A 22,557-nucleotide genomic window follows, 5' to 3' on the forward strand; every position below is an offset into this window, starting at 1 on the left:
GAGAGCAAGAAAGACGTTATTTTATTAATTTAATTTTTTTTTAAATAAACCAGCCAATTAAATGGTCATCATTAATGCATTGCGTTCAACAACATATATATATACTACTATATATATACTGTATATATAGTACTGTATATATATATATATATATATATATATATATATATATATATATTAGAGCTGTCAGTTTAGAGCGTTTTTATTTATTGGCATTAATTTAAATGAATTTTAACGGGATTAAATTTTTTCTCGTGAGATTACGTTGCTCTATAAATACACCAGAACAAAACAACAAGCGCGCTGCAGAAGTCCACGCCCATGTCTGTTTTGCCAGCAATGGCAGCGCGAGACACCGAAAACGGATACTTAAAGAGTTTATGAATGGAAAGTTTACTTTTAAAAAGTTGCCAGATTGCTCCACTGACAAGATCAAAGTTACCTGTTCTTCTCTCTCTGTGTATCATACAGGTATACGATGTATGCCACTGACGCGATTGTTACTTGTTTATAACTATTTTGTGTGGAAGGTTACAGCGTTCCGTGTCCATATAAATACAGCGGGTGGAGCTTCTCTGTGTTCGTCTGACTGTGACGGTGCGCAGAGGCGGTGACATGACAACGAAAGTTGAGCGGTGCAGTGGTCGCGACCTTGCGAAAATAAAACGTCTCCAGTGTTGTCATCGAACCAAGTGTGGTCATCCAAAATGATGTCTACACAAAACCATAGAGAGACTTCCGCGCAAGAAGGACCAACAGAATCAACATAGCCTGACTGCTGTGTTCAAAGCAAACTTGAGAAAAAATAAGTATGCAACCATGGCTTAAATCCACTATAGGCTGAGTACTAGTTTACCTTAGATGTGCACTTTATAATATTGCTCTGTTTTGATTCCATAAAAAGAGCTGTTAAAGCAGCTGTTGTGTGACAAACTATTTTTTCACTGTTGTTGATGGGACAGTAATATTGTGTGAAAGATTATGTGGGGATAACTGATCCAAGTGAAAAATGTTCATGTAAAATTAAAAATTGAAATTATTATTTCAGTAAATATTTGCATTTTGCACATAGAATGCTCTCATCAACATGATTCCATGTTGATGAAAGCATTAAAATTGGTAAAAATAGGACAAAAAAATATAAAAGGAAATTCAGAAACGATATATTTTTTCCAATATATATATATATATATTATATATAAAAATATATATAATATATATATATATATATATATATAGCTCCTGGTTGACAGAACAGTCGCACAAGACTGCAGGTCCCGACGTACCAACCTGTGCACAACCTGGATTGATTACATGAAAGCCTATGACTCGATACCACATACATGGATCACTGAATGCTTGGAGTTGTATAAGGTGAACAGGACCCTAAGAGCCTTCGCTGCGAACTCGATGAGGATGTGGAAAACCACACTTGTAGCCAATGGCAAGTCACTTACACAAGTGTCCATCAAATGTGGCATATACCAAGGTGATGCACTCTCCCCACTGCTGTTCTGCAGAGAACTGAACCCCCTAAGCCAAGTAATCACCAAGACAGGCTATGGATACCGCCTCAGAAATGGAGCTACGATCAGTCACCTCCTCTACATGGATGACAGACATAAAGCTGGATGGTAAGAGATTTTTAAATATCTGCCAGTGTTCACATTTTCAATTTGTCACTACTAAAACTTTCCTGGGAAATTACATTTGTGCCTCACTGGTGAGCAATTTTCAGAAACAGCTACTACGGTGACCCTTGACCTCGTCTCCAAGGTCGATCTGGTTACAACGTACAGTACAGTGATCCCTCACTTATCGCGGTTAATGGGGACCAGGACCACCCGCGAAACACGAAAATCCGTGAAGTAGGGTTTGCCTATTATCAAATCTTGAATTATAAAACCTTATACAGTAACTAACATTCATCAGCATTGCCTTTATGCAGCTCTGACAGTGTAGCCTCCATTAGCCTCCAGCGAGCTGCTGGCCAGCTATCCTGCAGAGCGCAGCCGATGTGTTTATGATTAGACAGTTAAGGAGGCGAAGAGACACGTGCTGCTTATATTCGTACAAGCCCAATCACAGCCTCCCCCCCCCCCTCTCTCTCTATCTCTCTCGTGCACCTCCCCCAGTCACCACCCCCCCCCCCCACACACACAAACACTCATTCGGCATTTTTTCTGAATACAGTACTTTAGAAAAACAAAACCGCGATGCACTGAGGCCGCGATAATCGAACCGCGAAATAGCCAGGGATCACTGTACAGTACTATACATGTTTTTGTCAGGTGGCAAATTTCCATCTTTGCTCATTAAACTCAGAGTGTATGTTTCTCATTATTTATAGGTCTTTGCGCAAATGTCTTGCCTTCAAAACCAAGGTCTTCATCAGCATGCACAAATGTAGATGTTTGTCAAGATTTTAGGTGAAAAGCAGCGTCCCACCGGGTTGCAGTAAACAAAACAGCATCAAAAACCACCATCGTGTTTACCCCAAAATGTGGAGTGTTGCAATTCCCCAACGATGTCCACAGATCTGTGTATTATTCGAGTCGGGAGGTGTAAGAAAATAGAACTAAACAGACCCTACTGGGTCAATGCCTGACTATCCAGTGAAGTATTTGCCCACTTCTCAACTTCTTACCATTTTACCATAGTTTCGCCATTTTATTGTTTAAGCTCATCAGAACAAATGTAAATACAGTATTTAACAAAGATAAACTAAATGTATTTTTTAATGGTGATTTTATTTTACTGAAAAATTATAAAAATAGGGCGGCCCGGTACTCGAGTGGTTAGCGTGTTGACTTCACGGTGCAGCTCCGGCCTCCCTGTGTGGAGTCTGCATGTTCTCCCCGGGCCTGCGTGGGCTCCGGATACTCCGATTTCCTCCCACATTCCAAAGACATGCAAGGGCGATTGAACACTCTAAATTGTACCGAGGTTTTAGTGTGAGCACGTATGGTTGTTCGTCTCTGTGTGCCCTGCGATTGGCTGGCAACCGATTCAGGGTGTCCACCGCCTACTGCCTGAAGACTGCTGGGATAGGCTCCGGCACCCCCTGCAACCCTTGTGAGGATAAGCGGATCGAAAAATGGATGGATGGATGTGTAAGTACAAGCCCCCTAACTTTAATAACTCGTTTGGTCACCCTAAGCGGCGACATCTGAAATCACACATTTTCTCAGACTGGCAAAAAGTATTTCACATCTCTGAGGAAATATTTTGATCTTCCTTGCTGTTTTGCTTCCATTCATCAACACTGGAGGGTGTTCAATCACGAATGGCCTTCTTAAAGGTCATTTCATCTGATTCAAGTGCAGAATTGGACGAGGCCACTGCAAAACCTTCATTTAGTTTTTCAAGGCCATTCAGAAGTTGGCTTGCTGGTGTATTGTGGATCATTGTGTTCCATTGCAATTCAGCCTGAGGTCACAAACTGACTTGATCAGTGAGACGTCTTTTACAAAAGGAAGACTTTATTTTTGGCCTGACGCTTTTTTATTTTTTTGCCTTGGAACTCTTTCATGGATGTCATTTTTGTCCAGTCTCTTCTTTATTGTTGAGCTATGAACACTGACCCTAACTGAGCCAATTGAGACCTGCAGTTCATTCGATTTAGACGTTGTCATGAGTTCCTTGATGACCTCCTGGATGAGTTGTCGTTGTACTCTCGGGGTGATTTTTGTAGGTCAGCTGTACACCACTCTTCTTTGTCATCTTCATTTGCGGATAATGCTATCACTGCAGTCCGCTTTCGGAAAGGTTTTGTTGCCCTTTTCAGGCAATTACATGCCAATAAAATTCCATCTTCATCTGTTCTTTGGATTGTGATATTTTGTTGCAGCTTTCCAAGATCTTTCGTCAGGCTTAATAATTTTTCATAGAGCTTCTATTTACGTGATTTCTTGATTGAACAGTAAATTAGACTTGGGTGTTCTCAACTTAAAAAAAAGTGATTTGCCACACTTAAGTCTTGATTTAATAACAGGGGCAACTACTTTAACTACTTTTTCACACAGGGCAGAGCAGCTTTGATGCCCCCCCACACCCCCAATAAGTAAAATCACCATTCAAAAACTGCATTTTATGTTTCCTGTATTTGGGTTATTTTCATATGATATTTACATTTTTTTGATTGTCTTAAACCACGGGTGTCAAAGTCAAGGCCCGGGGGCTGGATCTGGCCCACCACATCAATTTCTGTGGCACGCGAAAGCAAATCACAGATGTCAACTTTCACGATGCTGGCTAAAATCTCTACCAAAATTTCCAGTTCTCACTTGTAAAAAATAATAGTGATACTGGAAGCCTTCTCATGAGCTCACCACCCATGGGAGGGGCCAAAGGGGTCGGGTGCAGTGTAAGCTGGACAGCAGCCATAGGCTGGGACCCTGGCAGTCCGATCCTCGGCTGCAGAAGCAAGCTCTAGGGACATGCAATGTCACCTCTCTTGCATGGAAGGAGCCCGAGCTGGTGTGCGAGGTAGAAAAGTTCCGACTGGATATAGTCGGATTTACCTCCACACACAGCCTGGGTTCTGGTACCAGTTCTCTCGAGAGGGGTTGGACTCTATTCCACACTGGAGTTGCCCACGGTGAAAGGCGCAGAGCAGGTGTGGGCATACTCATTTCCCCCCGGCTCAGTGCCTGTACATTGGGCTTCACACCGGTAGACGAGAGGGTTGCCTCCCTCCGCCTTCGGATGGGGGGACTGACTGTTGTTTGTGCATACGCACCCAACAGCAGTTCAGCATACCCACCCTTTTTGGAGTCCTTGGATGGTGTGCTGGAGAGTACTCCTGCTGGGGACTCCCTTGTTCTGGTGGGGTTCAATGCTGGACAACGACAGTGAGACTTGGAGGGGTGTGATTGGGAGGAACGGCCCCTCCGATCAGAACTCAAGTGGTGTGGTGCCCCACAAGGCTCTGGATGTTGTGGGGGTGTCCTGGTTGACACGCCTCTGCAACATCGCTTGGTCAGCGGGGAGAGTGCATCTGGATTGGCAGACCGGGGTGGTGGTCCCTCTTTTTAAAAAGGGGGACCGGAGGGTGTGTTCCAACTACAGAGGGATCACACTCCTCAGCCTCCCTGGTAAGGTCTATTCCAGGGTGGTGGAGGGGAGGGTCCGTCAGGAAGTCGAGCCTCAGACTGAGGAGGAGCAGTGTGGTTTTCGTCCCGGCTGTGGAACAGTGCACCAGCTCTACACCCTTAGCAGGGTCCTCGAGAATATGTGGGAATATGCCCAACCAGTCTACCAAAGCGTTGAGGGGGTCCGTTTTGGTGGCCTCAGTATTGCAACTCTGCTTTTTGCAGATGATGTGGTACTGTTGGTTCCTTCAAGCAGGGCTCTCCAACTCTCACTGGAGCGTTTCACAGCAAAGGGGGAAGCCGTTGCAATGAAAATCAGCACCCCCAAATCGGAAACCATGGTCCTCAGTCGGAAAAGGGTGGAGTGCCCCCTCCGGGTCGGGGAGGAGATCTTACCCCAAGTGGAGGAGTTCAAGTATCTTGGGGTCTAGTTCACGAGTGAGGTCAGGAGGGAGCGAGAGATCGACAGGCGGATCGGTGCAGCGTCTGCTGTGATGCGGACTTTGTATCGGTCTGTCGTGGTAAAGAAGGAGCTGAGCCAAAGGGTGAAGCTCTCAATTTACCGGTCAATCTACATTCAAACCCTCATCTATGATCACGAGCTATGGGTCGTGACCAAAAGAACGAGATCCCGGATACAAGCAGCCGAAATGAGTTTTCTCCACAGGGTGTCCGGGCTCTCTCTTAGAGATAAGGTGAGAAGCTCGGTCATCCTGGAGGGGCTCAGAGTAGAGCCGCTTCTCCTCCACATCTAGAGGAGCCAGATGAGGTGGCTTGGGCATCTGATCCGGATGCCTCTTGAACGCCTCCCTGGTGAGGTGTTTCGGGCATGTCCCACTGGGAGGAGACCCCGAGGACAACCCAGGACACGCTGGAGAGGGTCACCCAGCTGGCTTGGGAACGTCTCGGGATCCCCCGGGGAGAGCTGGCAGAAGTAGCTAGGGAGAGGGAAGTCTGGGCTTCCCTGCTAAAGCTGCTGCCCCCGTGACCCGGCCCCGGATAAGCGGTAGAAGATTGATGGATGGATGGATGGATGGATGGATGGATGATACTGTAAGCATTTTCTTGTGACCATATTGCTCATTACAGTAACTTCAACAATAAGTGAATAAACTGTTATCATTTTTTAAAAAAACATGCATGGCAGGCTGATTGGTCAACTCTAAATTGTCCCTAGGTGGTGGTGTGGGCGTGCATGGTTGTTCGTCTCTGTGTGCCCTGCCATTGGCTGGCAACCAATTCGGGATGTCCCCTGCCCACTGCCCGAAGACAGCTGGGATAGGCTCCAGCACCCTCCGCGACCCTCGTGAGGATAAAGCGGTTCGGAAGATGAATGAATGACTGTTATCATTGACTTCTTCATATGGTTTTAGTCATAACGGCCCTCCAAGGGAATCTGTGACTAAAATTTGGCCCGTGATAAGAAATGAGTTCAACACCCCTGTCTTAAACAGTTGAGGAGAGGAGAAGAAGGGACATACTTTTCTCACAGCACTATAATGGTTTCACTCCAGAACTTGCAAACTCTTCACAGGAGAGCCAGAGCCTGGATTCGAAAGCCCGACCACAGAAATGTGAGGTGGTTGCACTACTGACCTGGCCACTTTGCAGCCCCATGTCATCGTCAGTATATCATATAAATTGCTCACAAAGGTTTCTGGTGGGATAACACCTTTTAAATAGACCAGTTCAATGGCCTCTGGAGCCAAACTAAGAGGTCAAGAAATGACACAATCACATGACATGCTTCAAGCCCACTTTGTCCCCCAGTGCTAAACACTCATCCTAAACTAGAACGACTTCACTTCCAGGTATACAGTATCATGCCTCAGAGACGAAATTACACACGTGGGCTGCCCTCGTACTGTATTGCAAGTATGCTTCAATCACAAAAGTCTATCATTCAAAGCAAAACACAGCACAGTGATATAAGATAGAAACAGCAGAAATATGTCACATGCAACATGGCGCCCCCACACTTAACCCGAGAGACCAATTTCAGTGTTGTCACCCCTTACAATCATGGCTTCACGCTTGAGAAAAGACGACACAGGAGAAGGAATTCTATCATTAGAGACCATCTTTTGCACCCCTGGAAAGAAGAATATAGTATTCTCCTCCTTGGGGTTTTTCATGTGGGTGCAATCAAAGGAAATTTTGACTCCAGCTTGTCGCCACAATGCACACAGATGGATGGATGTGCGGGAAAGGTACGAGAATCATGAGTTCTCCAACCTGGTGAAAATTAACATTCCAATCAAACATTGCGCCATTTGGAACAGTCAACCCTTACTTAGCTTGTGTTTCTCCAGTAGGGCGTGGAGACTAGCGGCACGTTTGTCAACGATATTGTAATACAAGTAGCGTGACACGATAGCAACATGAGCGAGTGTAAACATACTGACAAATTCAACTGAGACGAGGGAAGTGAAACCGCAAGAATGCGACGTATGTTAACATAATCGGTACACAAGAAAAAAAGAACAAATGGATTTGAATCTCTCACTGTTGTAATTCAATCTATTATTTAAAATCACATATGTTGTTTTCTTCCATTCCCCGGTGTAGTTGATGCATGAAAGATTTTCCTCTGAACAATGGGAGGATTGATCTGCCAGTGGCATAGCGTGAAGTGATGATTGTTTTTTTTTTTCAACCCCTACCACTCCTATCCATCCGATATCTATGGATCTATGGATATGGATATGGATATGGATATGGATATGGATATGGATATCGGATCATTTCCGATATAAAATGGCGACGCGAGAGTGGCTGCCTTTCCAGCAGCTCCTATATTTTGTTGTTCTACTTCTTACTTTCATAACTTTGCTGCTGTGAATTGGGAATTTCTCCATTGTGAGACTAATAAAGGGTTTTCTTATCTTATCTTATCTTATCTTATCTTATCTTATCTTATATTCAATACCGACTGTCTTTCTTCAGTTTGAGGGTGAGCTGGAGACTATGCCAGCTCACTTTGGACAAGTTGCCAGCCAATCACAGGGCAAAAACAACAATAGTAGCAGGAACGTCAAAGACCTCATACCAGACAGCCATGAGCAAGAGGGACTCTTAAAGAAGTATGGACAGGGGGCGGGGAAGAACACCTACTGTAGGCCAATCTAAAACGCTCAGTCTTAATGTATCAAGCTTAACGTCGCTTGATATCAGAAAATTGTGATACATCGTCACAAAAATGTATGTGGACATCTTTGCTTATGCCCATTTCATCAATCGCCTCAATATGTACAATTTTATGGATGTTAATTAAGGTTTTCCTCACTAAGCAACATTTAGATGGAGTGAGCACCTATGGAGAGGAAGACGTTAATGTACAGGTACATAAAACCCAAATGATTGGTTCTGATATTTGTAGCCGTTGAAATTGGCATGAGATGCTTGCATACATTTCGGTGACGCTTGATCACAGTTTTCTGACGTCGAGCAACGTGAATTTTTTTCTGTGCAAAGGAAAAGAAAAAAAGATCCAAAATATTGGGTGATCATTCCGAGCTTGAAGTGGGCATGAGCAGACATCTGAACATCAATTTTGGTGACTTGGCATACTTTTCAGAGATTAAGTTAGTTATATTGAGCTTTTTCTCGATGGTGAGTGCCTGTAAAAGGCTTACTGTTCGTAAAATCCAAAATATTGGAGCCATCATTCTGATATTTTCAGAGGTTGGAATGAACATGAGTCCAGTCATCCATACATTATCTGAATCGCTTTATCTGCACGAGGGTCACGGGCGTGCTGGAGCCTATCCCAGCTGTCTTTGGGCAGCAGACGGGGGACACCCTGAACTGGTAGCCAGCCAATCAGTAAATGTTTTAATTCTTTAAATGAAGCGTTTTAATTTAGACCCCCCCCCCCAAAAAAAAAAATTGCTGCCATTTAATTGACAGTGTTACCTCCACACATTAAATGAGAAAGAATATAGACCCCAAGGAAATGGTCTGCACATGACAACTTCAAATGCTTCTAATGCCTCGTGTCTTACCGCCGATGTCCGGCCGAAGTGTCCTGTCATATTCCTTGAGTAGATTGTTTAGAATCAACGTGGCATCCTCCTGGTGCGACCGGGGCATCAGCATTTGATTACCAGTTGCATCGTGGAGATCTTCGTCGTCGTCACCATGTGGCAGCAAATTTGGGCTGGAAGACAACATCACACCGTGAGACCATCAACACAATGGCCAAGTGGTGCGCGCTGTTTCTGTCCATTCCCTCCTCAGCACCTTGGAAATGAGACGATTGTCGTTTGTGCGCAGCTTCTGCCGTTGTTTTTGCTTTTTTTTGGGGGGGGGGGGGCTGTGCATTTGTGTGTGGAAAGAAATGCGCGCATTCATTCCAATTTGCATGAATCAACTTTTTTTACGGTGTGCAGAAGCGTCACGGAGGTGTTAAAAAGGCTATAAGAATCGGACTCACCGAGCAGCGTGGATCAACAGAAGTAACAAAAGGATCTCCCCCAACTTGATTGTCATTTTCACCACACGAGAACAAGTCCAGTTTTATTTGTTTGTCTCCCGCTGAACGGTGATCTCTGCCGGTGCGCCACTCATAGGAGAAAAAAAAGTAGTCGCTCGATGGGTGTGTGGCTATCAATTTGAGCGCTCAACTTCCTCACCCGCCCACGCCCCCCCCCCTCCCCTCCCCCGCGCTCGTCCACAGCTGGGCTCGCGGTTTTCTCCTGTGAAGGGGGCGTGCGCGCGCTCGTGTTTGTGTGTGTGTGGGGGGTGGGGTGAACCACTCTTCCTCAGACAATCGATCGACAGTCAGTCAAGCGGGGTGGGGGTCCTTTGGATTCAGATGTACAGTACTTGCTCCAGTTGCGCCCTTCCACCCCCTTGTCTGTAAGGAGACGAGCATCTTGCGTGACTCATACACACCACACACACTAACGCGCGGATTTCAACTGCTTTCCATCAGAACGAAAAGATTGCAGACGTGTTGTAAGTGCTGCACTTTGTCTACAATGGTGTTTTTTTTTTTTTGCTTGCGTTGCCCCCTCCCCCCCACAAAAAAAACGAAATTAGCTCATTAAGTGGCATGTTATGTTAAGTGGACCGTTTTAAAGCATCCATTATGTTGCAAGCGTATGAATTAGTTTCGCATGTACAACACAAGCACTGCTTTGTCTCCTGGATGAGTAATGATTGCCATTTTAGTGCCGTTTTCGTTGCCACAAGGCCACCATCTACGAAACTGCCTGCAACACTGTCCACAAGTCTGCACACAGTGGGCTGTGTTGCAGGCAGTTTAGAGGCTTTGTTGCCCTCTAGAGGAGCAGCGTGCTATTCGAAAAATAGCCCTCGCAGTGCAAATGTAATACAAAAGCCAACAAAGTGACCTTTCGATTCGTAGAAGAAGAAAAAAACTGTGAGGACATGCACGTCAAACTCATTTAAGAAACTACACTTATTTCGTGCAGTTAAAAATACAACGGCATACTTCCTCACTTAAAAAAAAAAATAGGATGAAAAAGTTATACATCCCGACTGTGTATTCACATCTCTTGAATGTCACGTTTTGTCAGTGCTCTGTTGTTCAACAACGACTGATGAAGCTTTTGATATTTTTGGAGCAGTAGCTATTGTGCAGAAGTAAAGATGATGATAAAATATGAGTGGAGCATCTCATTAACGATATCTTGATCTTTATGATTGTAAATATGGAGAAACATCACGTTTTATAGTCAACATAAATGACTGAACCTGAATTCATGCTTCCAATATTTTTCAAATAACTTTTAATAAATGTAAATCAATACTATACATGAAATCAAACTCAAATTAGCCAACAACAGATTTGCTGCCAAACGCCTTGAATGATGTTGATGTCAGGGTTGCCATGGCAGCACTGGACAATTGTCCTTCACTGTCCATTGCCAGCTTTGCAAGGGCATGCAGCTGTGTGAACACTCACAAGCCAAATATCAATTGACACCAACTCGTACGCTTTCTTGTATGCACTGATCAAAACTAACTGTTACCCCAATTTCTGGCACTAATCCAGAGCGTTGCAACAGTGATTCTGAAAACGTAACAAAATCTTTACCAGTTAGTTGGTCATGAGACATGTCACTGATGGTCTCGTGGTACATTCCCCTGACTTGTGTGCGGGCAGCATGGGATCGGTTCCCACTCTGTGACAGTGTACATGTGAGTGTGAATGGTTGTTCATCTCTACATGTGACCTGTGGCTCACTGGCGACCAGTTCAGGGTTTAGTCTGCCTTCTGCCCAAAGACAGCATTGGTTAGGCTCCAGTACCCCCCCCCCCTCACCACACTCCCCTCCCCATAATCCTATTCAGAATAAGCGGTGCTGAAAATGCATGGATGGATGGCTATGAGAGAAAGTCTTGAGTTGCATTCAGCAGCTGCAAACACGATCCCAACATGAAAACAACAACCTTTTCCCAATACTTTATTGGAAGTTAATTCTACGAGGGCTATTGATTTTGAGGAATTTATTATCGGTCAAAATAGCCAGTCTCAGAAGAGGAGAAATTGGCTGATTACTATAGCTAGTATTTCTTGTTTCTATGATAGTCTATATCTCGTCCAGATTGTTTTATTCTTTTTCATTTATTTCATTTCCACTCATTTCTTTTTTCTTTGAGCAGGAAAAAGAAAAAAAAGTTTGAATTTAAAAATCAGCAATTCCAATAACCACTGTTTTTGGTGGAATAAATTATTTTATATACAGTATATATACACACACATATTTTTTTTACTATGGGTAGATTTTATTGAACACACAGTAACATAAATGGTGTAACCTCCACCAAGTTGTCTATCAATATGTGTGTGACATTTTGCTCGTTCAAACGGCAGCAGAGCCTTAGCTGCTCCTCGTCAATGTCAAACTTTGATGAAACTCATTGGCATGCAAAGGGGTATCCCCCCTAATATAGTTCAACCATAAAAATCTTGCATCTGCTCTGCTTCATCAGAAAGGCTGTCAAGTGAATGGGCTCGCTTCGAAGTTTCAATTCACGCTTCACATTAGCTTTGTCTAATCATTCATTGATTGACACCTGCTGCTCATCATGTTTCTGACAGAACCTTCTACAAAAGGCAGGTTCCATTGAAAAGAAACAAAGGAGCCGGTGGGAGAGTTACAAAGCGAAGCAGGTACAGCAAAGCTCGTCTTTATTGACATGGCACTGCGGGCCATCATCTTTTCATCAGCAGAAAGTTCCCGTTGACAACAAACCAAAATTTAGTTCAACAGCTGCCAAAAGAGTTCACGCACAAACATAAAAACGCAGACATCAAACGTACATTGAACAGAAATATATTGACACGATCAATCACTTCCTCCAAATTGCAAAACACATCCTTAAGACTCAGCCAAAGCAGCAGTTTTTCTTCTCTCCCGTATTGAGGAGCTTTAAAAACAACTCTTTGTTGTTGTGTTGGATTACTTCACTTATTTTTACTTTTGCAGATTTAAATGAGCGGAAAAGGGCGAGATGTTGGGGGGGACTGAAGCTTGTTGAGAATGCGGGACTTGGGAGAGACTACACACTGAAGGTCTCAGCATCAACCTTGCCGGACAATCGAGTCTGGAGCACTCTTCTGTGAATTCACTTTCACTCCCTGCTTTAACTATGCAGGCTAAAATTAAATTAAGCCCATATGTGGGAAATTTGTACTGAACGCATCATCCAAGACCGTTCAGTCATCCAGTGAAAGCAGGCCGGAGACATAATTTCATATTTTTGTTCTCCTGTCCTAAATTAAGCCTTTTTAAAGTTGTATGAGAGAAGAGTCTCCTTATTTCCCGAGGTGATGATTTAAATTGTCAGAAATCCCTTGCAATGATAGTCCTCGGCACACATTTTTGTCCTGTTACCTCCCCAGCAATGTTGCCACTGTAACCAGATCTACAGCGGATGGGTTCTAATGTGCAAATCAAGACGACCACGCACGAATGTGCCCACTACAAAGCCCCCCAACAGCCCTCGCTCAAAAAAAAAAAAAAAAACTTCAAAAGCAACCAAAAAAGAGCAAATTATCAGTATATAAGGTCCAAGGGATTTGAGTAAACAATAACAATGTTGTACGGCAGTTTCGCTGCAGTCTACTGTCGCTTTGCGCTGAACATCTCAGGCTATTTCATCCAAGGCAACAACAATAAGACGCTCAGTTGCAAAGACCTCAAATATTACGGAAAGACCTTTGTCAAGGAAGAGCAATGGCGCGCTCCTGTGCTTGAAGCTGTGACTGGCATGTACATTGTGTTCGAAGGAGTGCGTCATGCGAACCGCAGCAGGATGGATGAGCAAGAAGAATAGCCCCAACAGTTTATTGCCGACAAGCAGCACTTTTGGGCCATCAAAAACAGCACAGGAGTCCAGCAGCCATCAAAGAGTACTTGAAAAATTTCAAGCAGTTATTGTTTTTTCACCTGTAGGATGAACTTCAGTCAAAAAAAATGTGTGTTTGAATGTTCAAAAATAAGACTAGGGTGAGGCAACAACTCCCTTAATCACTGGTTCCCTGTTCAGATACGTGGCCCAGTAGACAAGGTTGAAAGTTCCAAAAAGAACAGGAAACACTATCCGGGCCATTTTATCGATCTTGCTGACACTGTTGTAGGTCTTCTTGGGGTCCAGCATCTTTACCTCAGAGGCTCGCAGCTGCATCGGCGTTGTGTTGGAGATGGTGGAGATTGAGATGTCCTTGGTGAGGTTCGGCGTGTAGTGGATGGCTGCTGAGCAAACGTTGTTGGATTTTTTCGACAGCACCATGGGGTCTCGTTTCTGCAGCGTGACAGATAAAAGCTTCGTGATGCGCTAAAGATGCTGGCTTCCCCGCGGTGACACACCGATTGCTCCGGCGGACAAGCAAATGAGGTCAAATATCGGGTGCTGAATTGGATCCAACGTCCTTACAAGTGCAACAGCCCCTCTATTTGAGTTCAGATGCACACATGCATGCTAAGCAGGTTGGCGTGTGTATATCCAACCATTCATGCATCCATCCATTTTCTAACCCGTTTATCCTCACAAGGGTTGTGGGGGGTGCTGGATCCTATCCCAGCCGTCTTTGGGAAGTAGGCGGGGTACACCCTGAACTGGTCGCCAGCCATTCACAGGTCACTCAAAGACAAACAACCATTCCACGCTCATTCTCATACTTAGGGACAATTTAGGGTGTTTCATTAACCTACCCCGCATGTTTTTGAAATTTAGGTGGAAACCAGAGTATGCGGCGAACACCCACCCAGCACAGAGAGAACATGCAAACTCCACAAAGGAAGCCGCAATCGAACCCTTAACCTGTGCACTGTGAGGCCGACGTGCTAACCAGTCGACCACCGTGCCACCTGCGTGAGTATATTTGTGGTAAAATGAAAAGCTAGCAGCCTTCGTGCAATTTGTAAAGTCAGTATTAACTTCCTAAAAGCTGCACTCAAAGATGACCATGAATTACGATGTCATCACTATCAGTTTCTCCATTGACTTGATACCCAACACACTTCGAGGTTTAACAGCTATTTGCAGCGCACCACTGAAGATGACAAAATCATCATAGCTCTGCGATTGAGAATGTTGGGCATGTTGTGAGAAAATGGTTTGGAAAGGTACAGAAATAATGGCGCTTCATAATAACGGTTGGTGGCCCTTGCGATTTTGAATGACTAAGCCCCATCAAAATGAAGACCCTGAATGTGGCCCTGCGAATGTGAATGAGCGATACCTTTGGGTGCTGTGCTTCCAGAGCTTTCTTGCCATCCCATGCCCAACTCCTCTTGGTGAAATAGTTCACCGTGGCAAATTCGATGAGGGCCAAGAAGACAAAAGCGTAACAGACGGCAATGAACCAGTCCATCGCTGTAGCGTAGGCCACTTTCGGGAGGGAGTTTCTGGCGCTGATGCTGAGGGTGGTCATAGTCAGCACTGTGGTCACCCCTGCAAACAAAGGTGTCATGTTTTTCAATTGGGAGATTGCAAGCTGCCTGGGGTGGTAACAACAGCCGTTGTGAGTCTCTCTTGTTTGAGCCGCTTTCGCTCACCAAAAACTGTCCGTGCGGGAACCGATTCTCGATTTAGCCAAAATGACACCTGGGACAGGATTACAGTCATGAAACACGGCATATACGTCTGGATGACAAAATAGCCAATCTTCCTTTTCAGGTAGAAGTGAGCCATCATCACTGTATACTGACCTGTGAGGAAACAAAGAAGAACAATGAAGAAAACGAAACAAAACATACGGACACATAAAAGTGAGTGCCCCCAAATATTATCGACAGACTGTGTGTGATTCATTATGTGTTTGTTTGAACATATTGTACTCATTTATGCTCAACAATAACTGACTCACAGTGCGGCCCATCTATTGCAAAGACCTGACAAAAAAATAAGAATACAGATGCAGATATTGATAAAACGTGACAAGAATCATAATGGGCCATTTTATCCAAAACTGTTTTGAAAATGGATATTTCTTGCTTCGACGTGCTACAGAACAATACTCCATTAACAGACAAATGATACATTTGTTGACACTTCAATTGTGAGCAAATTCTTTTAATCGCATTCATGCCACTCTGAGCCTGTGCTGTCTTCAAGTTTGAAATCTGGCTACAAATACTTTGTCCTTTACCGATTTGCGTCCAAACTAGGGCTAGTTTTATATGTGTTACAAATCTCGATTCATTGGTATGCTCTATTTCACCAGTGTCAAAGTCAAGGCCCGGGGGCCAGATCCAGCCCCTCATGTCATTTTATGTGGCTCGCGGGAGCGAATCATGTGTGTCAACTACCATGATTCTTGCTGAAATCTGTACTGAAACGTCGAATTGTCATGGGTAATAAATAACGTTGAGCTTTTGCACCGGCCCTCCGAGGGAAGCCGTCAGTCCAAAGTGGCCCGCGACAAAAAATGAATTTGACACCCCTGTTCTATTTTGATAAACAGGTGATTTAATTTTTGGTGGGAACATACTGGACCTATATTGTGTGACTTGTTACGATCTCATGTTTTGGACAGATGTGTGATACTGGCTTAGCCGCCGTGTGCATGTCATGTTGCTCATCATGCTCCAAGGAACGCTCAGGGTGTTTGTGTGGCTGCTCAGACACTTGGACAATTAGAGCCAATGTTGCCTGCAATTCAACGAACATGCACATGCATACTCGGTACATGTGTTTGTGCGTCTCACTGTGTTATTTTAGAAACCTGCCTTGGGACTGCGGCTGAAAATGAGCATTTATGCTAAGTCCGGCGCATTTACACTGTTTATTTTTGTGGTGATTAATGTGCACTGTCCCACTGAAAAAAAAAAATACTACGATGTTCCTTTCAAATTAAGCGGCTTGTTTCCTTGACAGAAAAAGGAGGCAGAAATGTTGGAAAGTTGTGACCACAAGCATGCAACGTGGTTTCATTTCTCCAGATAGCAGAGAAGAAAGGATTGCCACCAATAATCGCAGCCAAAAATGAGGTCGGGTTTGAAAGAAAACGACATACAGCGTGATGAAGCAGATCACTTCTTAACGTGAAGTTTCAAATGATGCGCTGTGAATGATTTTGATGAGATTATATCAACTGTTATGACAATGCAAGGGACATCAAGCAAAGACCACAGAAGGCAGGACTCAGTGTGCGGGTTTGTTTGGGGGCAGGGGTTTCAATTTTCATTTAAACGAGCGAAGATTGCATTTGAGGCTTAAACCAACTACGCGCCAAGAGGGGTTCCCGATTGCAAGCATGAGTCAACTATGAAAGAGCACACAAAGACCAACTAACCACAAACAGCTCTGGACCATGCGCTCTCCCTCTCGCAACCACACGCACGCACACACCGCACATTAATACGCAAGGATTTCTCCAGGCAAAATCGGATTTTTGAAGCACCCTAATCCCTGGTTACAATCTGCATCCTGCCGTCAGTAAGACTAAGAGTGGCAGTGAAGGGGGAGGGTGGCGACAGCCGTGGAAGGGTTAGCCTTCCTGTTCCGGGATCCTCACAGAGCTCCGCGCCCCGCCCACTCAGTCATGCCAATCTACATGAGGCATGATCTCCGAGCAGTGACGGCAGTGCACACCTCAGCACGTTCTGAGCAATAGGACGCATCGCTCGCTGCGCCGGGAGGATGGAAGGGGGATAGGTGGGAGAGGTGAGGGACAGCACATCTTTTTTTTTCATCAGTTAGGGTTTTCCTTTTTTTTTTGCTGAATCATAAAAGGAGGGGTCGGAGGGGGGGAATGAGAGCTGTTTTGCAGGTTGGCCCCACTGAGCTTCACTTGTCCACGTCGCCGCCTGCCATGACTTGATGCGGTGGTCCCACAAACTTTTGGTCTTTCGACCTCGTCACCAGCACCTTCTGACAGCCTGATGACTTCAGGCCACCTGTTGGACAGCAGGGCCGTCAACTTCATTTGCTGGAGGAGATCGGACACCAGGCGACGCCGACCTGGGATGCCCCAGAGTCACGTTTGATGCAAGGACCCCAGCAGGACTGGGAATAGAGCAATGAAGAGGAACATGGTCCTTTGGTGGATCTTACCACTTTTTAACCACTGCTTTTTCCGTCACGTCCAAGGAGAACTTCCTTTTATATCTGGGAACAATGCCGCAATGTTGGTCAACTGGTGAGTAGGAGCTTCTTGACTTTGACACACAGGAAGCCAGGTTGCGCTTGGCACAATAGCTCCGACGTTTCGCAGAAAGGTTGCTTGACACTTTTCATCAATTTTTAGAGGTCAGGGTTAGGGTTATTTTAAGGAACATCTGAGGTCCAAGTAGTTTTATCCTCATGAAAGGTATACACTAATCTCCGCCTCCCGACACCCAATGTGGACTAACAGTGCTAATAAAAGACCTCCACCCTGTTATTTTAGCTACTTATCTCACTCTGCATGACTTGTGAATCTTCACTTAGGCCTCAATCACAAACCTGCATGAAGAAGAAATCCCTTGTTATTTTTCAAGTGGCATTCAATATTTTCTCTGAAATACTTTTAATTCTGATTGGAGGAATATCATTGCATTTTCTGTGATTCTAATGTTTTATAACATGAACAATTTAGCTTCATATAACTTACTTGGACTTTTCCAAAATAATCTTGCCATTTGGTTAAACCGGGGATCGGCAACACACGGCTCCAGAGCCTCATGCGGCTCTTTAGCGACATCTAGTGGCTCCCTGGAGATTTATAAAAATGTTTGAAAATGGAAAAATATTTTAATAGTAAGCTAATATAGCTCAAATCTAGATGTAGATACATGTTGCAGCTCCGAAAAAGGAGAGCTGTGGTGTTGTTTTTTTTAAATGTACACTTTATTTTTGCTTTTATCAGTCTAGGCAAACACAGACACGTCTGCTTCTGACTCTGTTGCTTCTCTCTTCTTGTTCGACTTGAGAGGCGTTCAAAGATAGCCTTAGAAAAACGGAAATTAATGATTACTTCAGTGACACTAAGAAAAGCGTAAACAATGCACCAAAACAAAAAAAATCAAGGAAGGAAATTCCAAAATAAATTATATGGGGGCGTTTGTGAGAACACAACAAAGGAATGAATAACAAACAATTCCGCGACAGTCCAGTCTCCTTCATACATACAGCATTTCTTTCATTGTAAGTTTTTTGGGAGGCTTTTATTTTTTGTTGCTCCAGACATATTTGTTTTTTGTTGTTGTTTGTTTGTTGTTTGTTTTTGTCCTATATGGCTCTTTCAACATTTTGATTGCCGACCCCTGGGTTAATCGGACCTGGTTTTTCATTGGATTGTCTATGACCAAGCTCCTGCTATAAAGCAGATAGCACCAAGATTTAGAATTGACCTGTGTATCGTATGTAAATGACGGTGGCTTAGATTGCGTTAAAGAACTGACTCTAAACCCAAAGAAAATGAATTGCAATGAAGTTGAGACATTGTGTAAAATGTAAAGTATCTCCCTGGATATCAGGACTTTATTTTTAATGTTTAAGATATCCTTTATTTGTCCCACACTGGGGAAATTTACAGAAATTTAAGGCGCCATTTAAAGACACCCGCACAGTCAAGTGGAGTTTGCTCTTCCTTCAATTTTCCAAAAACATTCATGTTAGGTTCATTGAAAGTGCTTTATGTGAACGTGGTTGTTTGTCGATGCGTACCCTGCGATTGGTCAACGACCTGTCAAGTGTGTGCCCAAATTCAGGGATAGGATGCAGCTCATCCGTGATCCGAATGAGAACAAGTGCGAGAGTGAAACTAAACTTTTTTTTTTCTTTCTTGTTTGTCCTTTTGCGTATGAAATGACATGGAAAATTATTTGGAACTTATCTAACCCCCATCATAAGTTAAAAATGCCACACACCATTGGAGTGCATTCTCATTCTATTATATCAAACTCACCATGTAAAAGTATGAAAACATTTTCCCATACCTACTAGGAACTGCAGTTTGGTTTGATATGTTTGCAACTCTTCATGAAGTAAAAGCAACATTCTAAAGACTGAGAGGAGGTGAGGTAAAATATCAGGGTCACAAATTCACCCTCATTTTGCGATTCAGAATATCCCAGTTTTTCTTTAACTGACAGACCATTTCCTCAAAGAAAGGTGATTTGTACATTAGTGTCAATATAAATTTCTTGAGTTTTGCATTGAATTTAAAAAAGAACAAATACACCAAGCCAGCTTCCAGATGCTTAAATGATAAACACCAAATAAAAAGAATTGATGAGCAACCTTGTGAACATTGCACAATAAAGGAAAACGTTTTGTTTTTTGTTTTGCTTTTTCAGGTTTTAATGACAGATTTTCCAAAACAAAAATTTATTGGGCATTGGGTGTTTTTTTTGTTTTTGCTTTTCTTTCATGCATTTGTAATGGGTATCGATTCATTGAGACAGTAGAAAGCACAAAAACAGTCCAACTAAAAATCTAGTCTCATGCTGAGTCGACAGCCAAAGAATAGAAATGAGTTTTGAGATGAATTTTAAAGATGGGGAGCGAGGGGGCTTGCCCAACTTTCAGTGGGATGTCATTCCAAAGAGAGGGATCAGCAACGGAAAAGGCTCGAACGCACTCTGAGCCTCCGCTTAGTTCTTCGTTCATCTAATAATGTCTGGTCAGCAGTAGCGGTAAGATCGGGCCGCCCGGGCCCGACCTCTATATATTATATATAATACCCCCCCCCCCCCCCCACACACACACACATAAATAATGCTACGCGGTGTACAAGCCCAATTACAGCAGCTGAGACAACAAAACAGTGATGTGATTTTCGTGAGGACTCTTAAGAGTGGATGCATGTCACTTATGTTGCTACTGTAGCAACTTTGACACCATTTGGAACGTTGTGAAGTGATGTTTTTCAATTGGAATGATTTAGTCTTTAAAAGTCTTAAATTGAACTTGGCTGAACCTCAAGGACCTCTGAGCTGGCTCCACAAAAAACCTGTCGGCTACAATCACCCATTCCATGCGATGGGAAGAACAGAGAGAACCATTTGAACCTGCAGCTGTTGTGAAAGCGCTATATAACTCAAGATGGATTGTATTGTATTGATCTTAATGAAGGTGCTGGTGTGTCGAATGCAACTGTTTCTACACCATAACAACATTAGCCCCTCAAAAAGAGAATCTTCATTGACACACGGCAGGTCATTTCCAGAGAGGTAGAGGGAACCTGGATCAGCTCCTCAAGGCTGAGGCCCTCGGTGTTCCTCAATGTCCCTCCATCTTAACACCAGATGAGTTCTGGATGCCGTTTTTCCCTCTTACTGTAATTTTTTTCGTGTTGCGTTGGTTGGTTTTCAGTGATTCTCTGTTGTTTTACTTTAAATTTGTTTCGTAGGAAAAAGTATTAAGAGTTCAGGTGTAAATAGTTACAGGAAGTTTTTTTGTATTAGATATTTTTAGGTCTATGTTGAGTGAATAAATAAAGGCATGATTTTCAAATGAACTTTTAAAAAAAACTTGTATGCATAGATTTACATAATTTTTTTATCATGATTTAAGTTGCAAAAAAATGAATAGCTGTTTTTGGGAGCAAGCATGGCGGGCATTCCTAATTGGGACACCATTTTACATATGTGTACACGCGTGTGAAAGCGCCGCATCAGTGGGCAATATTGGGCTTGGCGCAGGACTTAAAAATAAAAAGCAGGCGAAATGCACACTTTGAATAATGATTCGACTACAAACTAGACAGACTTGTATTACAGTTCGCTTTTACATAAGAGTATTAAGCAGATGCCTTTCAACAACCATCAACCACCCCCGCATCACCCCCCCCCCTCCGCCCCCCATGTGTCACAGCTGGCTGTCCAATCCCGTTCTGACATCCATGCAGGTTTATGCTCCTAAGCAAGCTGAACAAATATTCCGGTTTTCAGATAATTAAATCTCACACAGGCCAAAACTAACTCAGACATTACCAGCTTGCCTCCAAGTCGTCTTCCCTCACTTTTCTGAAGTCCTAGTCAGGATGGTCATGATGACAAATCTAGAGGCTACTGCACCAACCAACCAATCCCTCACTGACCTGTGATGTCATCTTCTTATGCAAAAGCTGATGGGGTTGGTTGGATGGTGGCCGTGGGGGTGGGCGGGTGTTGCTTGAGGATTAACCCGAGGCTTCTCTCTGGTTATGTGGCATATGTGTGTGTGTGTGTGTGTGTGTGTGTGTGTGTGTGTGTGTGTGCGCGCGCGCAAGCGGCCTCACGCCAGGGATAAGTGTTGTTTTACAAGGCTGCCCAGGGCCCGCAGACAGCTGGTTGTGTGAGGGATAGGCTACTCTCACATACTGGCCTGCGCTCATTGACGCTGATCCCACGATCATGGCTCCCACATTTACTACCGGCCTCGCACGCTCATTTCTCCTTCTTTTAATCTAGAATTAGTTACATCGCTTTATCGGGTGTTCCCAATGGCACGCAGTGTACAGTATGTCTTTCAGCAGGTAAAGAATGAAAACAAAGTGTGGTTTGTTGGCTGAGAAACGGCTCTCCATCGTTGCCTTTTGACCCCATTACTGGCTGTGTAGAGAGGATTTTGTTTGGTGGACATGCACACAAATAGCTTCTGGTGGAGACATGACAACTGGATTAATCAAATGCACTTTCATCTTTATGTAAGCAAGTTTTGTAAATATAACCACAGGTTTCCCGAGTTTAGCTGATTATGGGTCATTTTCATAATGGTCCCCGAGAGGCTGTTTGCAAATCCAGATGTTTTTACGTCGGGACGAGTACAATTTTGTTTTATTTTTTGTCAAGAAAAAAAAGAATGAAATAATATCAGATACACCCTATATACTGTGTACACCTACTGATTGAACATGAATTCCATTGAAAAACTTACATTTTTATGACATTTTTGTACAGTCAGTACAGTCTGCCAAAGTAAAAAGAAAATAAATAAGTTTACAAAGATTGTGGAGGAGGGAAGAAGAGGTGGATGGAGGAGTTCAGGTCAGGACGCTGAGGTGGAAGGCCTTCACCAT

The 22,557-nt window shown here is 43.8% G+C and overlaps 2 protein-coding genes across 6 annotated transcripts in view; one reads left to right on the forward strand and one right to left on the reverse strand.

Annotated features, from left to right (window-relative positions):
* Positions 1 to 14,989, reverse strand: part of LOC127592311 (gamma-aminobutyric acid receptor subunit gamma-3-like) — a 97,168-nt gene extending 82,179 nt beyond the window's left edge. For 2 of the 4 annotated variants that reach the window (XM_052052971.1, XM_052052963.1), the window contains exons 1-3: positions 14,812 to 14,989; positions 13,734 to 13,871; positions 9,098 to 9,252 (exon numbers count right to left, since the gene is read on the reverse strand). In XM_052052971.1, the coding sequence (XP_051908931.1) occupies positions 9,098 to 9,252; positions 13,734 to 13,871; positions 14,812 to 14,846 (328 nt within the window). In that variant the 5' untranslated portion in view covers positions 14,847 to 14,989. Of the gene's footprint in view, positions 1 to 9,097; positions 9,253 to 9,528; positions 9,787 to 13,733; positions 13,872 to 14,811 lie in introns of those variants that run through there. The other 2 variants (XM_052052988.1, XM_052052978.1) reach the window with 2 other exon arrangements.
* A 2,315-nt stretch (positions 14,990 to 17,304) lies between these two features.
* LOC127592243 (gamma-aminobutyric acid receptor subunit beta-3-like) overlaps positions 17,305 to 22,557 on the forward strand; it is a 62,201-nt gene continuing 56,948 nt past the window's right edge. The window contains exon 1 of one of the 2 annotated variants that reach the window (XM_052052813.1): positions 17,305 to 17,712. In XM_052052813.1, the coding sequence (XP_051908773.1) occupies positions 17,594 to 17,712 (119 nt within the window). In that variant the 5' untranslated portion in view covers positions 17,305 to 17,593. The remainder of the gene's footprint in view (positions 17,713 to 22,557) is intronic. The other variant, XM_052052822.1, reaches the window with a different exon arrangement.

The sequence above is a fragment of the Hippocampus zosterae genome, chromosome 2, assembly GCF_025434085.1.
Source record: "Hippocampus zosterae strain Florida chromosome 2, ASM2543408v3, whole genome shotgun sequence".
NCBI classification, from domain to species: Eukaryota; Metazoa; Chordata; class Actinopteri; order Syngnathiformes; family Syngnathidae; genus Hippocampus; species Hippocampus zosterae.